The sequence below is a fragment of the Nicotiana attenuata genome, unplaced genomic scaffold (genome assembly GCF_001879085.1).
Source record: "Nicotiana attenuata strain UT unplaced genomic scaffold, NIATTr2, whole genome shotgun sequence".
NCBI classification, from domain to species: domain Eukaryota; kingdom Viridiplantae; phylum Streptophyta; class Magnoliopsida; order Solanales; family Solanaceae; genus Nicotiana; species Nicotiana attenuata.
Genome location: NW_017675231.1, coordinates 12,046 through 31,926, shown reverse-complemented (window position 1 = coordinate 31,926; position 19,881 = coordinate 12,046). Strand labels below are relative to the sequence as shown.

The 19,881-nt window shown below is 37.1% G+C and overlaps 2 protein-coding genes across 2 annotated transcripts; both read right to left on the bottom strand.

The window, feature by feature from the left end:
- Nucleotides 1–49: 49 nt before the first annotated feature.
- LOC109219828 (homoserine kinase-like) lies at nucleotides 50–1,950 on the bottom strand. Its single transcript, XM_019384296.1, has one exon. The coding sequence runs from the start codon at nucleotides 1,714–1,716 to the stop codon at nucleotides 622–624; it is 1,095 nt and encodes a 364-aa protein (XP_019239841.1). The 5' UTR covers nucleotides 1,717–1,950; the 3' UTR covers nucleotides 50–621.
- A 325-nt stretch (nucleotides 1,951–2,275) lies between these two features.
- LOC109219830 (glutamate receptor 3.2-like) lies at nucleotides 2,276–6,557 on the bottom strand. Its single transcript, XM_019384297.1, has 6 exons — nucleotides 5,690–6,557; nucleotides 4,208–5,550; nucleotides 3,830–4,107; nucleotides 3,574–3,605; nucleotides 3,069–3,463; nucleotides 2,276–2,924 (listed from the first exon to the last, which is right to left on the bottom strand). The coding sequence occupies exons 1-6, from the start codon at nucleotides 5,937–5,939 to the stop codon at nucleotides 2,514–2,516; spliced, it is 2,709 nt and encodes a 902-aa protein (XP_019239842.1). The 5' UTR covers nucleotides 5,940–6,557; the 3' UTR covers nucleotides 2,276–2,513.
- Between the last annotated feature and the right edge of the window lie 13,324 nt (nucleotides 6,558–19,881).

The following is a 19,881-nucleotide window of genomic DNA, read 5'->3' as shown; positions in this document are numbered from 1 at the left end:
ATGTTTTAATTTAATAATATTACCTTATTAAGCAAAACAAAAAACGATAAAAGAGAGAATGTTTCAATATCAACTATCAAGCATTGCAACTGCACTATCCAGAGCAGTGTATCTCATAGAAGAATACGTTAATACCATAGAGCAAAATCAGAGTTGAGGCAAATGAAGTTGATCTTGTCACTTCTCTTAAACTAACTATAGCTTCAAAGCTACTATAATGCTATAAATAATGCAAGTTCAACTTCTAGCTGGGTTGATAGCTTTCGCTTCCTATATGACAACCAAACTTAAGTTAGAAGACAGCAGTTGAGGCAGACGTCACTTATCATATACTGAACTGTGACGATTTGGTGCCAATTTGCCAAACTATCATTACTACCAGTAAGATGCGGCAAAATTTTAAGTTATTCCATTATTTGGTACCAGTTCAAGTAGGCAACCCGCCCAAAATGGATCAGTCTCTGAAGATCAAAATCCCTATGCAAAGGTGACCGTAATGGATTAGGTGGAAGAATGTCGGAACCATCCCATTCCGGTGAAAAATTTGCAAAGGCGTGTTGGTCCCCCAAGAAAAGATGTATGAGGAACCAACAAGCTGTGGCATGACAATTAGCGCAAAAATCATCTAGGATCACTACTGACAAGCCTAGCCCCAACCCGGTCTAGCTTCTTCACCATCGCCGAGGACTTGAGGTTGCCTTCTTTCATAAAAGCCTCTACCATTCTTTGCCCAATCTCCCTTCCTTTCTCCTCGTTGTCAGTCACTGCTACTGCCGTAGGCCCAGCTCCGCTTATGGTGCAGCCAAAAGCTCCTGCTTCCATTGCCGCCTTCTTCACACCCTCCATTCCTGGAATCAACGGTGCCCTCCTTGGCTCCACTATTTTATCGGAGGACAGTGCCTTCCCTAAAACCGACAGGTCTCCCTGCAGCACGGCCGCCACTAACGCCGCTGCCTGACTACAATTCCAAACGTGATGGGACATGGTTATCTGTTGCGGCAGTGCTGCCCTCATTTTCTTAGTTGGGGCCTCAAATTCCGGATTCACCAACACAAAGAACAACTCCTTTTCGTGAGGAAATTTCAACTGGATTAACTCCAGAGGATCGTAGCTCCTGATCAATACGAAACCTCCCATAATAGCAGGTGCCACGTTGTCCGCGTGGTAACCCGAGACCTTCGATTCCGATTCTAGCCCAGCAAGCACGAGGTCAGACGCACCCAATGGGCGACCAAAAAGCTCGTTCACGGCAACAGCAGCGGCGGCGGCGCTAGCAGCGCTGGAACCGAGACCACTGCCCAAGGGTAATCCCTTCTGGAGGGAGAGGGAAAGGCCAACAGATCGGATGTTGAGCATCTTCATGACGGAGATGGCGGCGATACCGGCACAATTCCAGAGGGGGTTTTTGTTGAGCTTCTTGCCGGCGCCGGTGATGTCAGAAATAGAAACCTCGCCAGGGTGAACGTTGGGGTCGACGCGGAGAGTGACGTAGTCGCCGATGCCGTCGACAGCGCAGCCAAGGAAGTCGAAACCGGGGCCGAGATTGGCAATTGTGGCGGGAGCAAATGACTTGACGCAGGTGAAAACTGGTGGGGGCTCAGTGACGAGGGTGCGAGTGTGAGAGGAGAGATTGAGTCTAAAGGAGGGATTAGGATTGAGATTGCGTGAGGAGGTGATGAGGCTGAGATTGAGGGGAGACTGACAGAAGACAGCCATTGCAAAGAAGAGTGTGTGGTTACTGGTCAGAGTGAGAGCCAACGCCTGTAAAAGGCTCTCACCCAATCACCAGCCTCTAAAGGAAAGAGGGTTCTTACGGAAAAACTCTACTCACTTCTGATAAGCTTATGAAAGAGCCTAGGTGGCCACTTTCTGTCTACTTTGTTTTACTGTAAGTTTCTTTTCTTTTACACACCATCTTATTTATTTATTTATTTATTTCCTACATCTTACTCTCTTTCATATTTATTAGGATTAGTCTTTGATCAAACCAATTATTTGTACATAAGAAGCATTTTAAACAAGGCAGTTATTTAATCATCTCTTCGAACTTTGCCCCAACCCAAGGCACCTAAAGCTGAAATGCTAATTGGGCTTGTTGTGAGAAAGAGATGAGGAAGTCCGTCTCACAAGGAATAAACTCTTAAGGCAGACCAAAATGAGCTCAACTAACATGATAAAGCGGCTTAAGATTCAGTTAGCCTTTTGGCAATCCTGTATTTTTGTCCATAAACGATATTACATTCTCAATCTCTCTCTTAGGTAACACCATTCAACACATTCATCACATCAATAGCCCAAAACATAACATCTTATTCCATATTTGTGGAGCTGTACATCAATATCCCAAAATTTAACATCTTATTATATTAAATTACAAAGTTATTGGGTTAATTCTTCAAACACTAGTTGTTCTATACATTCCGTTGTTACATGATAAGATGTTCAAGAATCAAAGGAGAACGTTTCGCAGTCTCTCTTTTGGAAAATGTTCATCATTTCAAGAAGCAATGGCGTTAGCTAGTGGAAAGGTTTTCCATTTCCATCCGCTTTCTTTTCAACCTATTTGCAGATATTTCTGCCTTCTCATCCACAAAAGACAAAAACTTCTTAAGCCGTATTGAATGTGATATTCTAGTTCTAGTAGAAGTAGAACGCTGCGTTAATTCAGGGAAATGTCGTTTGAACTGTCGCAACATGCAGCAAAAATATACAAGCAGAGCAAAACAGCAAGTAACTCCACAAATGAGGAACAGACCCCAAAAGCTCTTCAACTGAAGCTGCTCTGAATCTGCTTCAGAGCTTTGCCCTCCACAAACTTTTCTGTTTAACCACTTCTTGTGAATCTTCTCTAGTTCTCCATTCTCAGATAATTGCAAGATTGCAGTTGACATGTCAATAGCTAAGGGTGAATCTCTCGGAAATGCCTATAAAATTAATTGGATCAAGCTATCAGCTTATGTTACATGACTAGCTCTTTAGTTAAGTCATTTTGCCACTCATGTCGATTTATTACTTCGCTATAAGCGTTAGTAGGAGTATAATACTTATATGAGTAAGGAAATACTTACGAATCCCCATCCACTTTTGGTAAACTCTGGGCCAACCTTTTGGAAACCGCAGTAAGTTGATAAAAACTGATCCACATATGGACGTTCATCGACCACAGCGGCAACTCTTCCTTGTTCAAGGGCATCAGCATATTCTTCTGGTGATCCAAGAGGAACAAGCCTAGACTTTGCAATGTTGACTTCTTCAAATAAATAGTTCTCAGCAAAAGAGCCTACTTGGTACCCAATTGCGTCATTGCTTGTTACCAAGGATTCAATTCCTTGGATAGATGATGCGAGCTGTTGAACTGTTAGAAACGATGTCAAGCTTGCTGTATAGCTCGACGTAATTATCAAGATTACAAATAGCCATATAAGCAGTACAATTCGTCCCAATGTGCTCACTGTGTTTTCTCCTGAAAGGTTTTCAGAATTGAACCATTATGCAAAAGTTTAACACTACAAATTCAAATAAATACAGTTATTATCTTGACTTTTGTGAAAGGAGGAGAAACTAGATTCTTACTCGGGGCTCCAAATATAGTTGAGAAACTAAACCTGCAAGCAAAATTAGGGGGGGTACAAGGAGATGAGTTCAAATCATAGAGATCAAGATGCAAATTTTGAGGTTGGAACATCAAAGAAATACAAGAAAATAGTATTCAAACACTGCTTTCTATAGCTTCTTGCGTAGCTTCGTAGGATCCTAGTACTTGAGTAGTTGCATTAACTTCCCATTACAGTACTTAGAAGGTTAACAGGAAGGCATCCAATTAACTCACCATAAAATTGTGACCACCTGCTTCTTTGGGGGGCCACGAAATTCATCATTAAATTTGTGCTCTAGTATCCACACTACGGTTCCGACAACAAGGCAAAAAGCGGCTATGACTCCCCACGCCAGGGGAGTAAATGGCCGCAGGAAAGCCCAAGCAACCGACCTCATCTTTTTCACATGTACCACCACCACTAACCCTGACTCTATATATGGTTGACTAAAATCCAATACTTTCGTGCGGTTCGTTACAATTGTAATGTCACCAACTGCAGCATCAAATTCCTATCACAGAATAAGAAAACAATGTTATACTGAATGTTAACTACACATAAGTTTTGCAATTTTAAGTAGCGGGAATAGCAATGCCATTGACGGTACTCACATGGGCTGTGATCATATTTACTAGCTGAGTATAGCTTGGATTTTTGTGTCCATCTCCAAAAATGATGAATTGATGTGGCACAGGGTACGAAAGACACTTCAACGCTGCAAGGAAGACATCTATGCAATATCCTTGGACCACTCCACTACCTTCCTTTTCTGAAACAAAAGCTCTGAAGCCCACTCTCCTTGGGACTCCAATCCTTAACGGCCTCCCATCGTCTGGAAATACCCATCCACGTGGTCTGATTTTAGTTTGCCCTGGCCATATAACCTGATCCAACCGTTGAGTTGAACTTGACCTATTAGCTGGTTTGGCATAAAGAGACTCCAGAGGCACAACGGATAGCCCAGAGTAGTTACACCAGTATCCTATTTGCCTTAACCATCCTTTGCCAACTACATTGAGAATATCAAATGAGGGACGGTACATGGATCTATCTGGTTTGAATGCAATGGGACCACTTACCCCAGTCATGTTGGTCTTTAATATGTTGCTAAGCAATTGCTTACCACCATCAAAAATGCTAAGTGCAGCAAGGTTCATTGTCTCTCCAGCAAAACTGTCCAAATTAGAATCATTTGAGTAGGAGATTTTGCCTCCATGATCTAAAAACTCTTTTACTGCATAAGCAATCATCCAAACAGTATCATAGGCGTATAGACCGTAGGCATTCAAACCAACGGAGCCATTGCTCAACTTGTTCCACCTTGATACAAAAGCCCTCTTCTTTTGGGAATCAGGTGTATGGGGCCGAAGGGTGAGAGCACCTTGTATAGAGCTAGCCGCCTTTGTTGAAACTGAAGTCGAATCAAGGACACTGGAAAGCCAAGAAGTAGCAATCCAAACATATTCACTCGTCATCATACCAAGTTCCTGGGCAACCTCAAAGACCCTGAGACCTGTTATGGATAATGTATGTAGAATAATAACTCGAGACTCGATTGATTTAACCTTAAGCAACTCAGCCACGATCAGGTCACGAGTAGACATGGGTTCAGGTGGAAGAATTGCCTTGTAAGAGATCTTACAACGTCTCTCAACAAGTTTATCACCTAGTGCGGTAATACTATTTCGACCTTGATCATCGTCTGAGAAAATTGCAATGACTTCTCTGTATTGAAAATAACTGATCATATCGGCAATGGCAGTCATTAGAAAAAGATCACTGGGGGAAGTCTGAATGAAATAGGGGTACTGAAGAGGTGAGAGTGTGGGGTCCAATGCTGTGAAAGAAAGGAGCGGGACATGGAGTTCATTCGCAAGGTGAGAGAGTACATGGGCCATTACAGAACTTTGAGGGCCAATCACAGCTACTGTATCGGTCTCCATGAATTGTAATGCTGGGAAGAGATATCAGATATCCGTCCGGCCAGAAAAGTAGAAAAAAGTTAACAAGACGATCTAGTCAAGTGATATCTAAGAACAGTGAGAGATAAATTGAAGAAGTGTAGTATGAAAAGGTGAGAACTATAGATATACCTCCAATGATCCCAAGGAATCCGCTGTAGTTTGAATCATGGAGGGTCAGAGCAAGTTTTCTTCCGTCGAGAAGAGTGGGATCAGAATTGACGTCTACGACAGCAGCCTCCATTGCGATTTTGGCAACTTTGCCGTTGGTGGTGCCAAAAGAAAAGATGGCTCCAATCTTTACATCATCAGCTTGTCTCTGCTCCTCTGAAGATTGTCCAATAAAGCAGACGAATAGAAGCAGAAACCAATTTAAATTCATGATGATGCCACCAATTGCTATTAATGCGTTGGTAACTGTAGAAGGATCAGATTACCAACAAAAGTAACATAAAACCCAATGTGACAAAAAACTGTTAGAAATGGAGGAGAGAGGAGGGCTAAAGGGACGGGCAGGAAGAACTTTTCAAGTCTGAAAACTTGAAAGTTAATTCTGTCATGATAGAAAATAAAAGGAGACAACCTCAGAGACAAAGAGGAAGCGACCTTCAAATCTTAAAGTTTATAAACTCCGAGAGAGGAAACAGACAGGACAAGAAGTGTCCTTTCGAAGAGGAAGTAGTGATACTAGATTACAAAAGTGGCAAGCCAAGGTCTTTCATTGGTTTTCAGTCCTTTTTCTGAAGGATATCACGAGATATCCCTCAAGTAAAAGAAAAGCCAATAAACTGGCAGTGGAAATTGTGGAGCACACCAAAACCAAAATGGCCAACCACTCGGAGTAATAAAAAGTTAATACTAACATAGCTATGGCAAAGGCATTAGGGATTAAACAAAGAAAAATTAATCCAAAAGGATGGATGGACGGTGGCCCGCTTTGACATATTTGAGATTTGTTATGATATGAGCAGAATGAGAATACTTGAGTATAGAGGAACTTAAGGACATGCGTTTAATAGCTAGCTTGTCATTCTAGGATTACTCATTATGCAACTTGCTCGGTTGGACAACCACTCCACTTTTACGCGCATAAAACATAAATTTATAACATAAAGTAAGATATCCATTGGGGTTTTGGGGGTGTGGGGGACCTCTGGTTCTGGTGCGAATTTCGCAAAAAGTACAAACCAGATCAATAACATAGTACTGTTTTACCAGGCAATGATTCTTCACCACTTTAGTCCAATGCCACAAGAATGCTAGATTTTTCTACAGTAAGATGTTGACATTATTAATACCCCCGCCACAGCGACAGCGTACAGGGCTTGGATTGGAAATTCGGAAGTCTACGATGTTATGACATATCTTGGTGCAGCGCAAGAATTGGAGGAAAAAATGTTGCAGCATTATATTTCCCTTTGGAGCTCAAGCGGCAAGGAGGGGAGGTCAATTCTTGTTTTACTCTGAGGCATTCATGTGACTTCCATTGTTCAAAACACTATCAGTTTCATGGCTATTAATGGTACAAATTTTCAACGCCAAATTGAGTATTCATATTATCATGACTATCTGCTGGGTTATAAATGTAAACAGAAACGTTCTCTCGTAATCTTATTTTAATGTGTGCTAGTGGTGGCACTCCTTTAGTCCTATTGTATGACGAAACCTACACCTTGCTTTATTATCTTTGTTCGTTAATAACTAAAATAATGATCATTTTAACTTGTCAATGAAACCCAAATATATATATATATATATATATTAATTTATAGGAGCACCATTTAATGATCATAATGTATGGTCAAAATCAGGCGCGGAAAGGTCATTAAGTGAGAAGATTGTGTTTCTATTTGGGCGGCCAAGCCTGAAAGTACAAGAGGGGGGTGAATTGTAGCCTTTTTAAATTTCTAGTAGACTATTCTTCAGACCTAGTCGACTTATGCGGAGACAGCCTACACAGGAACTGTTAGTTTTCGATTTAAACAAGTGTTAATCACAATAAACAGTAAAGGAACAGAATATAATACGAGAGCGATAAAGTAAATGACACCAGAAATTTTATACTGGTTCAGAACCAATGTGGTATCCTAATCCGGTCCTCTTGGGTTGCAAGAGTGATATCTTTTAGAGCTCTTTGTAAGTGAATTGAGTACAGCCTTTTTGATTTTCAGCGATCACCACCAACGCTGATAGGGTTGGTTTTCACTCGCTCACCAATAACGACCCTTTGGTTTTCACTCGCTCACCAAAGAAACGAACAATGACACAACCTCTAGGACACACTGCCTCTCCAATATTTTTCTGTCTCTCTTCTCTCTTTTAGGTACACAGTAAATCTACTAAAGTGAATTACAATGCTTGTTAAGAGTAGAATAAAGAACTTGGTGTTGGATAGACAATTGTATAGAAGGCTGCGTGACTTTTTCTTTCCCAGGCTCTCGCTTTTATAGTCTTCAATAGCTCTGACCGTTGGGCTTGATTTTGCTGACCCCTTGATTTCGATAATATTCAATCAGAAGATTTTCTCCTTTGATTGAGTAGATACCAAACATGACTTCCTATTCATTCCTTTGCTCAATTCCATTTGCACCTTCAAACTAATTTGAAATCCTTCCACCAATCACTGATTTATTGGAATTTATTCCTTATATCTTGTACCTATTGATTGATGATGTGTCTTTCCAATGGTCTCAAATATATTTCCAATTTGTTGATATTCTGGACTCCATGCCTTAAGTTCATTCGATTTCTTTCCTTGTGAAGTAGACAATATTATTGTGTATCCATAAAATGAGATCTTTCCATTTGAAGTGTTATAAACCATGCACCAGTATATATTGAATTTTTCTTCCTTGAAAGAGCTTGGTGATTCTCTGCCTGCACATTCTTAAGTAAGATCCCTTGATTTACTCCTTCCAAGATATAGCTTGTAGTAATTCATTCAATAGCTTCCTTTCCTTAGTATTGTAGCAAATCTAGCACTGCCATACAACACTTGTAGCAGGTATATCTCTTTCCTTCTACGTGATATATTTTTGTCAGAATAATTATTCTTCCACTTAAACTCTTCTTCCATATGTACAAGTATTGGCTCTTATTTAGATAACCCAAGAGAATTTCAAGATCCTCTTCCTTTGACTTTGGATGAAGACCCCAAAATAATTTCCTTTCTTGATCTTGGGAAATAACCTCTTTCCACAATATAGATTGTACTAAATCCATAATATATTTTCTTTCAATATAAAATATATTCTTCTTCTATTGGAAATATTCCTTTCTTGATCTTGTAGAATCTTTTCCATATAGTATCTTGCACAAAATAATAGATCCTCTCCATGATTTTAGCAACCTTCCTTTAAGAACTTTCCTTCCATAATTTCCGTAGGGTCTTCTTCTGATATTGTAGTAAACCATTCAATATTTGAAATATGACTTTCAAATAATCTTCCTCGATAAATTCATCACATGATATTCTCTTTCCCATATTTGTTTGAATCTTTACCGGAATCTTCTTTCTTGAATAAACCTGTGCAACAATAAGATTACCACAAGTAAATATTCTTTGATTAATAATTATGTTGGTTTGTTATCATCAAAATTAATACGTGAAACCTTGAAACTAACAAAGCCGAGGTCGACTGAAGCCCAACAATGAGCGGTAGCTGAGCAAGCCGTTGAAGCTGAGGTCGAGTAGCGAAGAGTAGGAATAACGGCTAGTGTAGTCTTGGGACTAGAGATAAGAATATTCTCTTGAATATTCCCTTTATTGTACTTTTATGGTTTTTAGAGAATATTCCATATAAATAGAAAAAGATAGAGGGGAAAGGGACACGTGAGATTCATTCTGAGAAATATTGTAAGAAGTTGACTCTTGAGAGAAAATACAAATTTTACCTTTCCATAGTGATCGATTTTATCGATTATTCTTCCCTTCCACTCACATGATCCAAGAAAGCATTATTCATTTTCTTATTTATTGTCATATTCCGTTGTCAGAAGGAAGAATCTTCCACATCATTTGATATTTGGGAGAATTGTTCTTTCTATTTATATTTATTGCCACTTTCCATATCTATTGCTCATCATTCATTCTTTATTTATTCTCCAAAGTGTTCTGGGCATTAAGTAAACAGTATCACTTAAACTCTTAGCTAGATCTAAGAATTATTATGCTTGACTAAGATTTACCTTTCACCTCATTTATCTTTTAATTAGTTTAACAAAAAGTATTATACTTTTTAGTCAAACACATAACACGTGAAGTTTGAACCGAGACACAGGACAATAAATATTGATCAAATGAGGAGACCCAGGATTGCCACAAGAAAGAGAGAAACCACTAAGCTTGATTGGTGGGTCCTTCACTAGTACACGATGACAAGAGGAACACACTTAATGGTCGTTTAGTTTGTGGGATAGAATAAAAATGTAATAATTTTTTTATTTTATATGTGGTTAAATCTTTTATTTCGAGATTAGTTATACCATAATTATGATATTATTTTTATACCTTCTTCAATACGGGATAACAAACCCCAAATTACTAATCTCAAAATAACATACCAAAATAACCAAGATACCCTTTTTCAAAGGTCTTCTCTCAAAGTCCTTTAGAAAATTTGAGGTGAAAATTAGAAATAAAAGATTATCCCGACTTATCTAGTGTAAAATTAAATACATGTTTTATATTATACTTTGTTTATTTTATTTTAATCCAATTAGCCAAATATCTACTAATAAAATTATATCGACTAAATAATCTCACCATTATACTTTCGGTATTACTTATTCACCAACCAAATGGCCCCTAATGCTTGTTGGTTGCATGTACAAGCTATTATAATATAGTGTTTGGTTGCCTCTTGAATTTTGTTTAAAATTCAGCATTATATATACGTTGTTTGGTTGCTGTTTTTGTTGCATGCATAAAAAAATGTATGCATAAGTTACGCAGAAACCAATAAATGTATTATTTTACACCTGGAATATAAGGTGTAAGAATATGGAAATTAGTAATATATGTATGAAAACAATTAGAAAGACCAAAATGACTCTCATATATTAAACAATTTTCTTCTAAATAAGCAAAACACATATTTTAATCCGTGCATTATAATTTTTTATGCATATTATTCCTGCACTAAAACAGGGTATTTTTTTAATATTTATTTTGTGTTTTTTTTCCCTTGTGGAATTTATAATTTTCTTGTTGGAGTTTATTTTCAGAATTTTTACCTCCTATAGCAAAGTTGATACTTTATTTATTTTAAATAAATACCATTTTAAAATATTATATTCCATAGCTACCTTTTGATTTTTATAGCCCAATATCTATTTATGGTTACCTCCTACCCTTAAGCTATAAAATATGCTTTACATTATTTTTCTCTCTCATTCTTTCAGATTCTTCTTCTTCTTCAGCATTCTCTGTATCAATCTATCCTCTTTCTTCTCTTACAAAAACCCAACACAAAAACTACACATCTCTCACTCTTTCCCGACTAGTTTCCTCACTCACTACTATGCTTCAACTTGAAGAAATCCAAACCCCTGTTACTTCTAGAATAAGTGAAGGCAGTGGCGAGTATTTTGCTTGGGTCGGGTTAGGACAACCGGTGAAGGAATTCTACATGGCTATTGACACTGGTAGTGATATTACATGGCTTCAATGTGAAACCCGCTCCGAATGTTATCAGCAAACCTAGCGCGGGAACAATGAGATTCAAGGTTTTTGTTCGATGGCGGATTCGCCGGAAATTAGGGTTTGTTCTTGAACAAAGACGGCGGAGTTTAGGGCTGAGCAACATCATTTTCTGTTAATATATTTCAATGTTTTTTCAACGTATCACGCTGTATTTTCATGTATTTCATTGTATTCATTGTCTTTTTTTTCATTGTAATTCAATGTATCTCGCTGTATTCCATGTATTTCATTGTATTCACTGTCTTTTTTCCCATTGTATTTCAATGTATCCCGCTGTATTCTATGTACTAGTATACGTACCCGTGCGATGCACGGATTAGCTCAAAGGAAAAAAGAGAGGAAAGAAATAATAGAAAGAGATGTATATTGCAGACAAAATTTAACGATCACATTTAAAAAAATTAAATCAAAAATCAAATAGATGAATTTTTTTGAGTTGTTTCTAAAAAAAGATGCCAGGCTTACATTACATGTCATTTCTTTGTATTCATCGGTCAAGTTACCACTTGAAATGATAAACCCTCCATGATTGTATTGAATTTTTTTTCTGGTTTCTCTGTTTGTTGTTTGCATAGCTAAGGTGCTTGATTAGAGTGGCTTCCACAAATATCATCTGACTTAGAAGTGGCTGAAGCAATTCAAAAATTACCATGGCTGTAGAGATTTGACCAATTTTGGTGATGTGGCTGGTGTTGCAGCTGTTTTCAGAGCCTCAATTGCTTTTATTTGACTTTCGCCTCATATGTTGAAGCTAATCACTGGTTCAAATAAACTTTAAAATTAAAATTGACAATAACTGCTTTAAAATTGCTATATAAAAATCTTTTCATAATTTTGATCTGGGGTGCTTATTATTTCTTATGTACTTTTGACTTTGATGATATTTATCATGCACTTTATCAGGCATTGCGGTTTTCTTGTCCGTGGAAGATGTTATGGCTTACTATTCCAGGCCATAGGTATATGTAATTTGAGAAAGAATCAGTAAAAAAAGGAATTCCCAAGTAGCAACGGCTAGATAAAGCATGCCTATTGAATAGGCACTTGCTTTAGTGCCACCAACCACCTTGACATATGTGCTAGCAAGATTAGCCTTAGATAAGGATGGGATGAAACCTAAATTTAAATTTTGTGAGTGCACATTACCCGATTATATAAGGCTGCATCCGCCTTTGAGGCAAGGGGTATAGTGGACCTAACGAATCTAGAATATGCAGATGAATAATTAACGCAAGAGTAGTGACAATTTTTTGAGTTGAGGTACACGGAAAATAGAATGTATCTGAACCTCCTCAAGAGGTAATAGTGTATCGACAACTTCCGCACAACTCTATCAAAGTAGTAAAGAGAATAATTAGTAAAAAGGCAAGTTTGATGGTTTTATGAAATGTTCGATACACAAACCTAATAGTACTTAATTGACCAACTACTTGAATTGGCACCCAAACTCTTCCTCCATGACTCATAATGAGTAATGGTATTAACTGAGAATAATATTTTACTACTTGTGAATCTGATTGAGGTACTTTGGTTATTTAAGAAAAATATACAAAATTCACCTTCATAATTGTTGGATTGAACTCAACCAAAAAAATGGTGCTTCAGCAACGATGGCCAAAAGTGTTGATGAAAGTAATTAAAAGACTCTGATATGTGAACCATTGTGATACAGCTAAAATATAAAATATAGTTCAATCACAGTGAATACATAACAACTACAAAACATTCCATATGAAGAAAGATTGATATTACCGGAAGAAAGGAGACAAATCTACAAAGGATTTGGACCTAAGTTTTGTATATATTGTATTTCCAGAATTCTCTTTCCAACGGCATAAGTGGATTGTAGTTTTGATATGGCTGCAGAGAGATATAATTATTTTAGTCAGGGCGCACAAAACTGTGAAAAGCAGAATTACATAAATTTATAACTGAGTTAAAAGAATATGTTTATAAATATACAAATAGTTTCGACTTGATTATTATATATATTGTAGTTCTATAAGTCCTCTTTCAAACAGCATAAGCAGATTGGCTATTCAACTTGTATGCAGATAGACGTGATTTTTTTAGTCATAACGGTCAAAGATGTGAAAAGTAGAATACCAGAAATTTATAATTGAATTCAAAAGCATATCTGTATTAATTAACAAAGAATCTGGACCTTAACTTTTTTTATATATATTGTAGTATCATAAGTCCTCTTTCTAATGGTATAATAAGCGGATCATGATTTCGACATCCTTGCAAAGAGATATAATTTTATAGTATGGTGGTGCATAGCTGGAAAAAGCATAATGACAGAAATTCAGAACTAAGCTCAAAAGAATATCTGTTTAAATATACAAATAATCTAAACCTGAATTTTATATATATTGTAGTTCTAGAAGTCCTTTTCCAACAATACAAGTGGGTCGTGATTTCGATGTGTCTGTAGAGAGATTTAATTTTTTTAGTCAGAACGCGCAAAGCTGTGAAAAGTATAATAGCAGAATACCATAACTATATTCAAAAGCATATATGTATAAATCTACGAAGAATCTGGAACTTTTTTTTTGTAAATATTGTGATTCCAGAAATTTTTTCCAACGGCACCAGCGGATCGTGGTATCGACGTGTCGGCAAAGATATATTATTATTTTACTCAGACATATTATTTCCATTAAAGTTTATGATTCATGAGTTTGTAGACTGGATTACTTTAAAAAAGAAGAACCCGGGAAAAGGAAATGCAAAGAAGAGAGAATAGGTATGTACCTCTTCTATGTGACATTTGAAAATAGAAACATCAAAGCCAAAATAAGAAGTCTAAACATCATGAAAAGTCCTTTAAATATAAGAACATATAGTCAAAATAGTTATCCTAAAGTTCAGCATGGTGCTTGCTGTATTGGGAAAAAACTGAATTTAAATATTGAAGATGACGTGTCATGATACGTGGACCGGTGGAATAGTCAAAACGTGGTAATCAGTTAGAAGGCACGGGCAACAACAGATGCGGGAGAGAAGATACTTAAAGGCACGAGCTATTATTCAAATGAAACGAGACTCGTACCTGTTCGAGTCATTTAAGGTTCGAAGATCAGAAGGAATTGGAGACATGAATCTGATAGCGAAAAAGAGTCCAAATTCAGCATTAAATGCCAAATACGTTAGAGAATTTGTATTAATATGAATGATTGAGTAACGTTTCTTTCAATATCATTTATTGCTCGTAATTGCCTCATTAAAACAAAGGTATTACAATTTCTCTTAAAAATTAACTATAAAAAGAGGAAGTCACAACATCTGTAAGGGACACGAAAAACACTACTGGAATATACTTTGTTTTATTTGCTTTCTGATTATATCATTCAAAATTTCTTTCTTATATACTTTTTCGATTATCAGTAACCCGAGTTCTTCTAAATTCGAACTTTGACCTAAAATCTAATTTTTGGTTAAACAGAGATTTTTTTGGGGGTCGATTTTGTTATTTCAATAATGGAGAGGGTAACTGCTAAGTTTTCTTTTGGGATTTATGCATCCGCTATTCAAAACTTATTGATTAGACAAATTCAAATTCATGCGATGTAGGGCATACTAAATGGAAAACACTCGCAATCAGACTTCTAAAGCGCAAACACAAGACATCTAGTTAAGAGTAGAGGAGTCTCCTATCCATTTTACCCTACTCTTTGATGGTGAAAGGAAACTATTGCTATATAAGATTCCATATATTTGTGAGTGTAATAAAATATTACTTCATATTTCCTAAATCAATGCGAGGGCTTGTAGAGGCGGATTCAATATTTTGAGTTTATGGGTTTTGGATTCTAGAAAATATAGTTTATTGGGTTCTGAATATTATTTATTCATATTTAATGGATTTCTTAATACAAAATACATGTCTCAACTAAAGCTACTATATTTTACCGAACGCGTAATAGAACTCTAGCTCAGCATAATATGTTGGAGTTTGAACTTTTTACATATGGAATTCCAATATAATATGTTGGAGTTCAAAATACTCAGCATTTGAACTCTAGCATAATATGCTGGAGTTTGAACTTTTACAAGTTAAACACCAGCATAATATGATGGAATTTGCATACAAGTTATTTTCGAAGTTGAACTCCAGGAGAATGTGCTGAAGTTTTGTACGCAACGAGTTTCACAATCCAGCATATTATGCTGAATTTTTTTTCGTATTTCAGCTAGGGGTATTTTTGTTCAGATTGCATCTTCGCATTAAATAATGGTTATTTTTTTATTATGTTGCAAATGTTGACTATTTTTTAATTATTAGTCCGAAAACTAACTAATCCATGCTAATTTGACACCTAAAAGCGAAATTCCCTTAGCGGGTAGGAGGTTGCGCCGAATAGTTTTATTCCACCCAAAACCCGGTCCCAGGACCGATAACTTACGTCAGCCCGGACCGAGATTCGGAATGGCTCACTAATCGGGGGCAGGCCTGACCCAGCCCGGCTCGTTTGACACCCTTAGTAACTTTAGACTCATTTAAATTTTCTTTTTTCCACTCCCATCATCACCCTCCAAATTAAACCAAGAAACCTACCTCCCCCCCCACCCCCCAAATTAAACACAAGAAAATAAAAATAATACACCGTCCACTAGCTAGTTTCTTATAGTAAAAAGGTGATTCCAGCCAGATTGTTACAAGGGGCCCTAGAAATGGCATATTTCCCATGGGCCATTCCTAAATGCCACTTTTCAAGAGTAGAAAGTGTTCATAAATCTTCTCTTCACATTGCTTCTTTAATTCAATTACTGTAAAGAGGCTTTCATTTATTTAATGTATTTACTTTTGTAAATTATATATGGATAAAAATCTTATGAATCCTACTTTCTGTTTTCGGCAACATTTTTATTACTAGTATTTTGTTTCATATGGTGAAGCAAACGCGTAGATCAATATTTAGTAAATTTGTTTGATGCTGTTTCTACGCGGAGTCAAAACTAAAGCGTTTTGCAGCTACGATTCAATAATACAAAGCTAGTTCTTCATTCTTTTCTGAGTCCTCTTTTCCTTTTATATAGCATGTTTGGCCAAACGTGTTTTTTCCCGTAAAATTAAGGTGTTTGGTCAAACTTTAGAAGAAGAAAAAAAAGTGTTTTTGAATCTTTTTGAGAAGCAGTAAAAATAGCTTCTTCAAAAAAGTACTTTTTTGAAAAGTCTTTTTGAGAAAAAAATATTGGTAAGCATTTTTTAAAAGTTTGGCCAAACACCTTAACTTTGGGAAAAAAATACTTTTGCCCAAACAGGCTTAGCTCAATTAAGTTATATAATTATTTTAAAAAAAATTCATTTGTTACGACCAATTATTGATTAAGTAAATTAGTAATTAATTTATGTATAATAAGTGGGAGTAATTACAAATTAATTTGTATTGTTGTGCTTCGTTATGCACAAACACAGAGTTACACACATCTTGATTTGTATAATAATTTCTACGCCACTTCTTTTTCTTTCCTTGGGTCTAATACGAAATCACTTTTTGCATCCCCAATTTCAAATATCTTAGAGGTACTATTGATCTTTATCTTCTTGCACACGAGGCATAATGAAAATGTATATAATTCTATTCCGGCATGCTTTAGTATGGAATGAATTTATAATTATGGAATTTATTCGATCATCATATTATAAGTTCATAATCCTAGGTCATTTTTATTTTGCGCAGAATAGATATACTAATTGTATAGTTCCAATTAATAAGAGGAATCTTGAACTAAGAAATAGACCCAAGAAGCTAAAAAAGGCTATCCTGAATAATTGGAATAATCGTGTTCATTGATATTCTTGGTATAGTAGACTACCACACATACAATCATACTCAAATTGATGGAATCTTTTGATCTTAAAGGGGATCTTCTGTAATTTCGAATGTGAGGGGTTATTTCTTGGTTTCGTCCTGTCATTAGTAACTTGATTTGTTTTTAGATAGTAGTAGATAGAAACAACGCTTGTACGGAGTCCTATTAAAACAAAGAAATATAGGTTTGTCCACCATCCACGAATGTAGAAAGGAACCAATGAATTCAAAGAATTGATGAGGAGTCGTATGAGGTGAAAATCTCATGTACGATTATGTAGAGTGGTCATAAGGGTGACTTATCTGTCAGCTTTTCCTCTATCACCCCAATTACGTAAATCAATTGTTCAAACCGCACTCAAAGGTAGGACATTTTCCATTATTGTACGAACTTTATACCTGAAATAATGGTATCTCCAATGATAGCTCCTCTGGGATGCAAAATATATCTCTTTCTCACCATCCCCATAGTATATGAGACAAAGATATGCATTTCGATACATAAAATTAAATATGAGAGGGGGCGGTTATTTTCTCTCGGCGCATTTTTAGCAAGGATAGCTAATGTGCGCGGAAGAAGATGGCTCGCCGGAAAACGAATCGGAAACCTAATTCACAGACAACACTGACGAAGGAAAGTACTGAGGATAATTCGAATCGCATGGTTACGCCTGAATCTGGAGTGATACAACATTTAGCTCCGGTTCAATTGGTACACTGGATGCCAGGTATGGGTAGTGCGCCGACAATCATGCAAGCACCACCGCTGAAGGAAATTGAAAATACAAAAGTGATGGAGAACAATTTGAACACAGCAGCAAGGAAATTGACCTATTATACTGGATCTGGAGAAGAGAAGAGAACTATGGCAGATGTGGTCAAAGGCAATAGAACAGTACAACAAGGGATGCAACTCAAATTCTATCCNCGACTCAAGGAAAGCCTTCGAGAATTCCAAGCAACAACGTGGAATGATGTCTACAACAGATACAGCACAAAGATGAGGATTGAAGAAGACATTATTTTACGACATAAAACAGAATAAAAGGTAAGCTCAAGGCGTGTGGAAAATGAAAAGAGATCCGGTAAAAACAGGTACGAGCCATACATGGGACCTGCGGGAAAGGACTCACGGTCAAGACAAGATAATCAAAGGTACGATCACAAACCTAGGAACAGGGAATCAGGCTCCTCATCAAGGTTCGGAAATGATCGAAACACACGCGAGTCACGAGACGATGATGGAAGTCTAAAGGCAAGGTTCGGTGGTTACAACTTCAACGTAAGCACCTCTGAACTCGTGGCTGTTTTAAGAAGCATGGGAGATAAGGTACGATGGCCAAAGGAAATGCGATCGAACCCAAACAGACGAAACCCTGATCATTGGTGCGAATTTCATAACGATCATGGGCATAAAACAGCAGACTGCAGGTTTCTACAAGGTGAAGTTGATCATTTGTTAAAACAAGGGTATCTTACTGAGTTGTTCAGTGAGAAAGGTAAACAAGCATACATGAAGAACAGACAGGAGCCTCCAAAACCACCTTCGCCCAAGAGAACTATCAACGTTATAAGTGGAGGTGAAGAGATCAATGATGTATCATATAAAAAGGTTTCAAAAGTGACAATTACTCACGGGAAGCGGCCTCGACATGTACTGGAAGAGGAGAATGTTATATTCAACAACGCAGACGCCGAGGGACTCATAACTCCGCATAACGACGCACTGGTAATATCTTTACTTGTACATGATACTAACGTGAAACGAGTTTTGGTTGATCCAGGTAGTTCTGTAAACATTGTTTTAATACGGGTATTGCGCGAGATGCAAGCGGAGGATAAATTAATCCCAAAGGCGCATACTTTGTCGGGATTTGATAACTCTAGTGTTGTAACAAAAGGGGAGGCAATACTTACCACATTCGCAGAAGGCGTCGTTAAAGATACCAAAGTTCAAGTGGTAGATATGGAAATGGCTTATAATATGATTCTTGGGAGGCCATGGATTCATGACATGGAATTTGTTCCTTCAACTTTACATCAAGTTATTAAATTCCCATCTCCATGGGGAATATGCCAAATCAGAGCGATCAACAAACATCTAGAAGCATCAATTCCGTTGCAGATTCAACTGTTAAAGGTGAAGACAAATAGCAATTATAGAATTTAGGTGAGGGTAACATGGAAACAACCTCACCTGAGCAAAAGCAAACAGATCTGGATTCAAGACCTGATACCATTCAAGAACCGGAAGAGAATGAGAACATCAAAACAACGATAGAAGAGCTAGAGGTCGTGGTGTTATTTATACATTGGCCCGAGAGAAAAGTGTACATAGGAGCTAATCTTAGCCCGGAGGTAAAAAGTAAGTTAATTGAATTTTTAAAAGCTAATGCAGACTGTTTTGCTTGGTCCCATACAGACATGACAGGTATACCACCGGAGGTGATGACTCATAAACTAAATGAAGATCCATCATATCCTCCCGTCAAGCAAAAGAAAAGAAAATAAGGAACTTTCAAAAATAAGGTGATTCAAGATGAAGTTCAAAAGTTGCTAAAAATTGGTTCAATTCGTGAGGTAAAATATCCTAACTGGTTAGATAATACTGTTGTGGTTCCTAAGAAGAACGGTAAGTGGCGAGTCTGTGTAGATTACACAGACCTTAATAAAGCCTGTCCAAAAGATTCCTTTCCTTTACCCCACATAGATCAGTTAATTGATGCTACTGCAGGGCATGAACTATTAAGTTTTTTAGATGCATATTCAGGCTATAATCAAATCAAGATGGATCCAGGTGA

Excerpts from the sequence above, each read along its gene's own strand:
- LOC109219828 (XM_019384296.1), bottom strand. The coding sequence starts at position 1,716 with ATGGCTGTCTTCTGTCAGTCTCCCCTCAATCTCAGCCTCATCACCTCC.
- LOC109219830 (XM_019384297.1), bottom strand. The coding sequence starts at position 5,939 with ATGAATTTAAATTGGTTTCTGCTTCTATTCGTCTGCTTTATTGGACAA. Across the intron at positions 5,551-5,689 it reads ATTCCTTGGGATCATTGGAG|CATTACAATTCATGGAGACC; the intron begins GTATATCTATAG and ends ATCTCTTCCCAG. Across the intron at positions 3,606-3,829 it reads CAGGTGGTCACAATTTTATG|GTTTAGTTTCTCAACTATAT; the intron begins GTGAGTTAATTG and ends TTTTGCTTGCAG.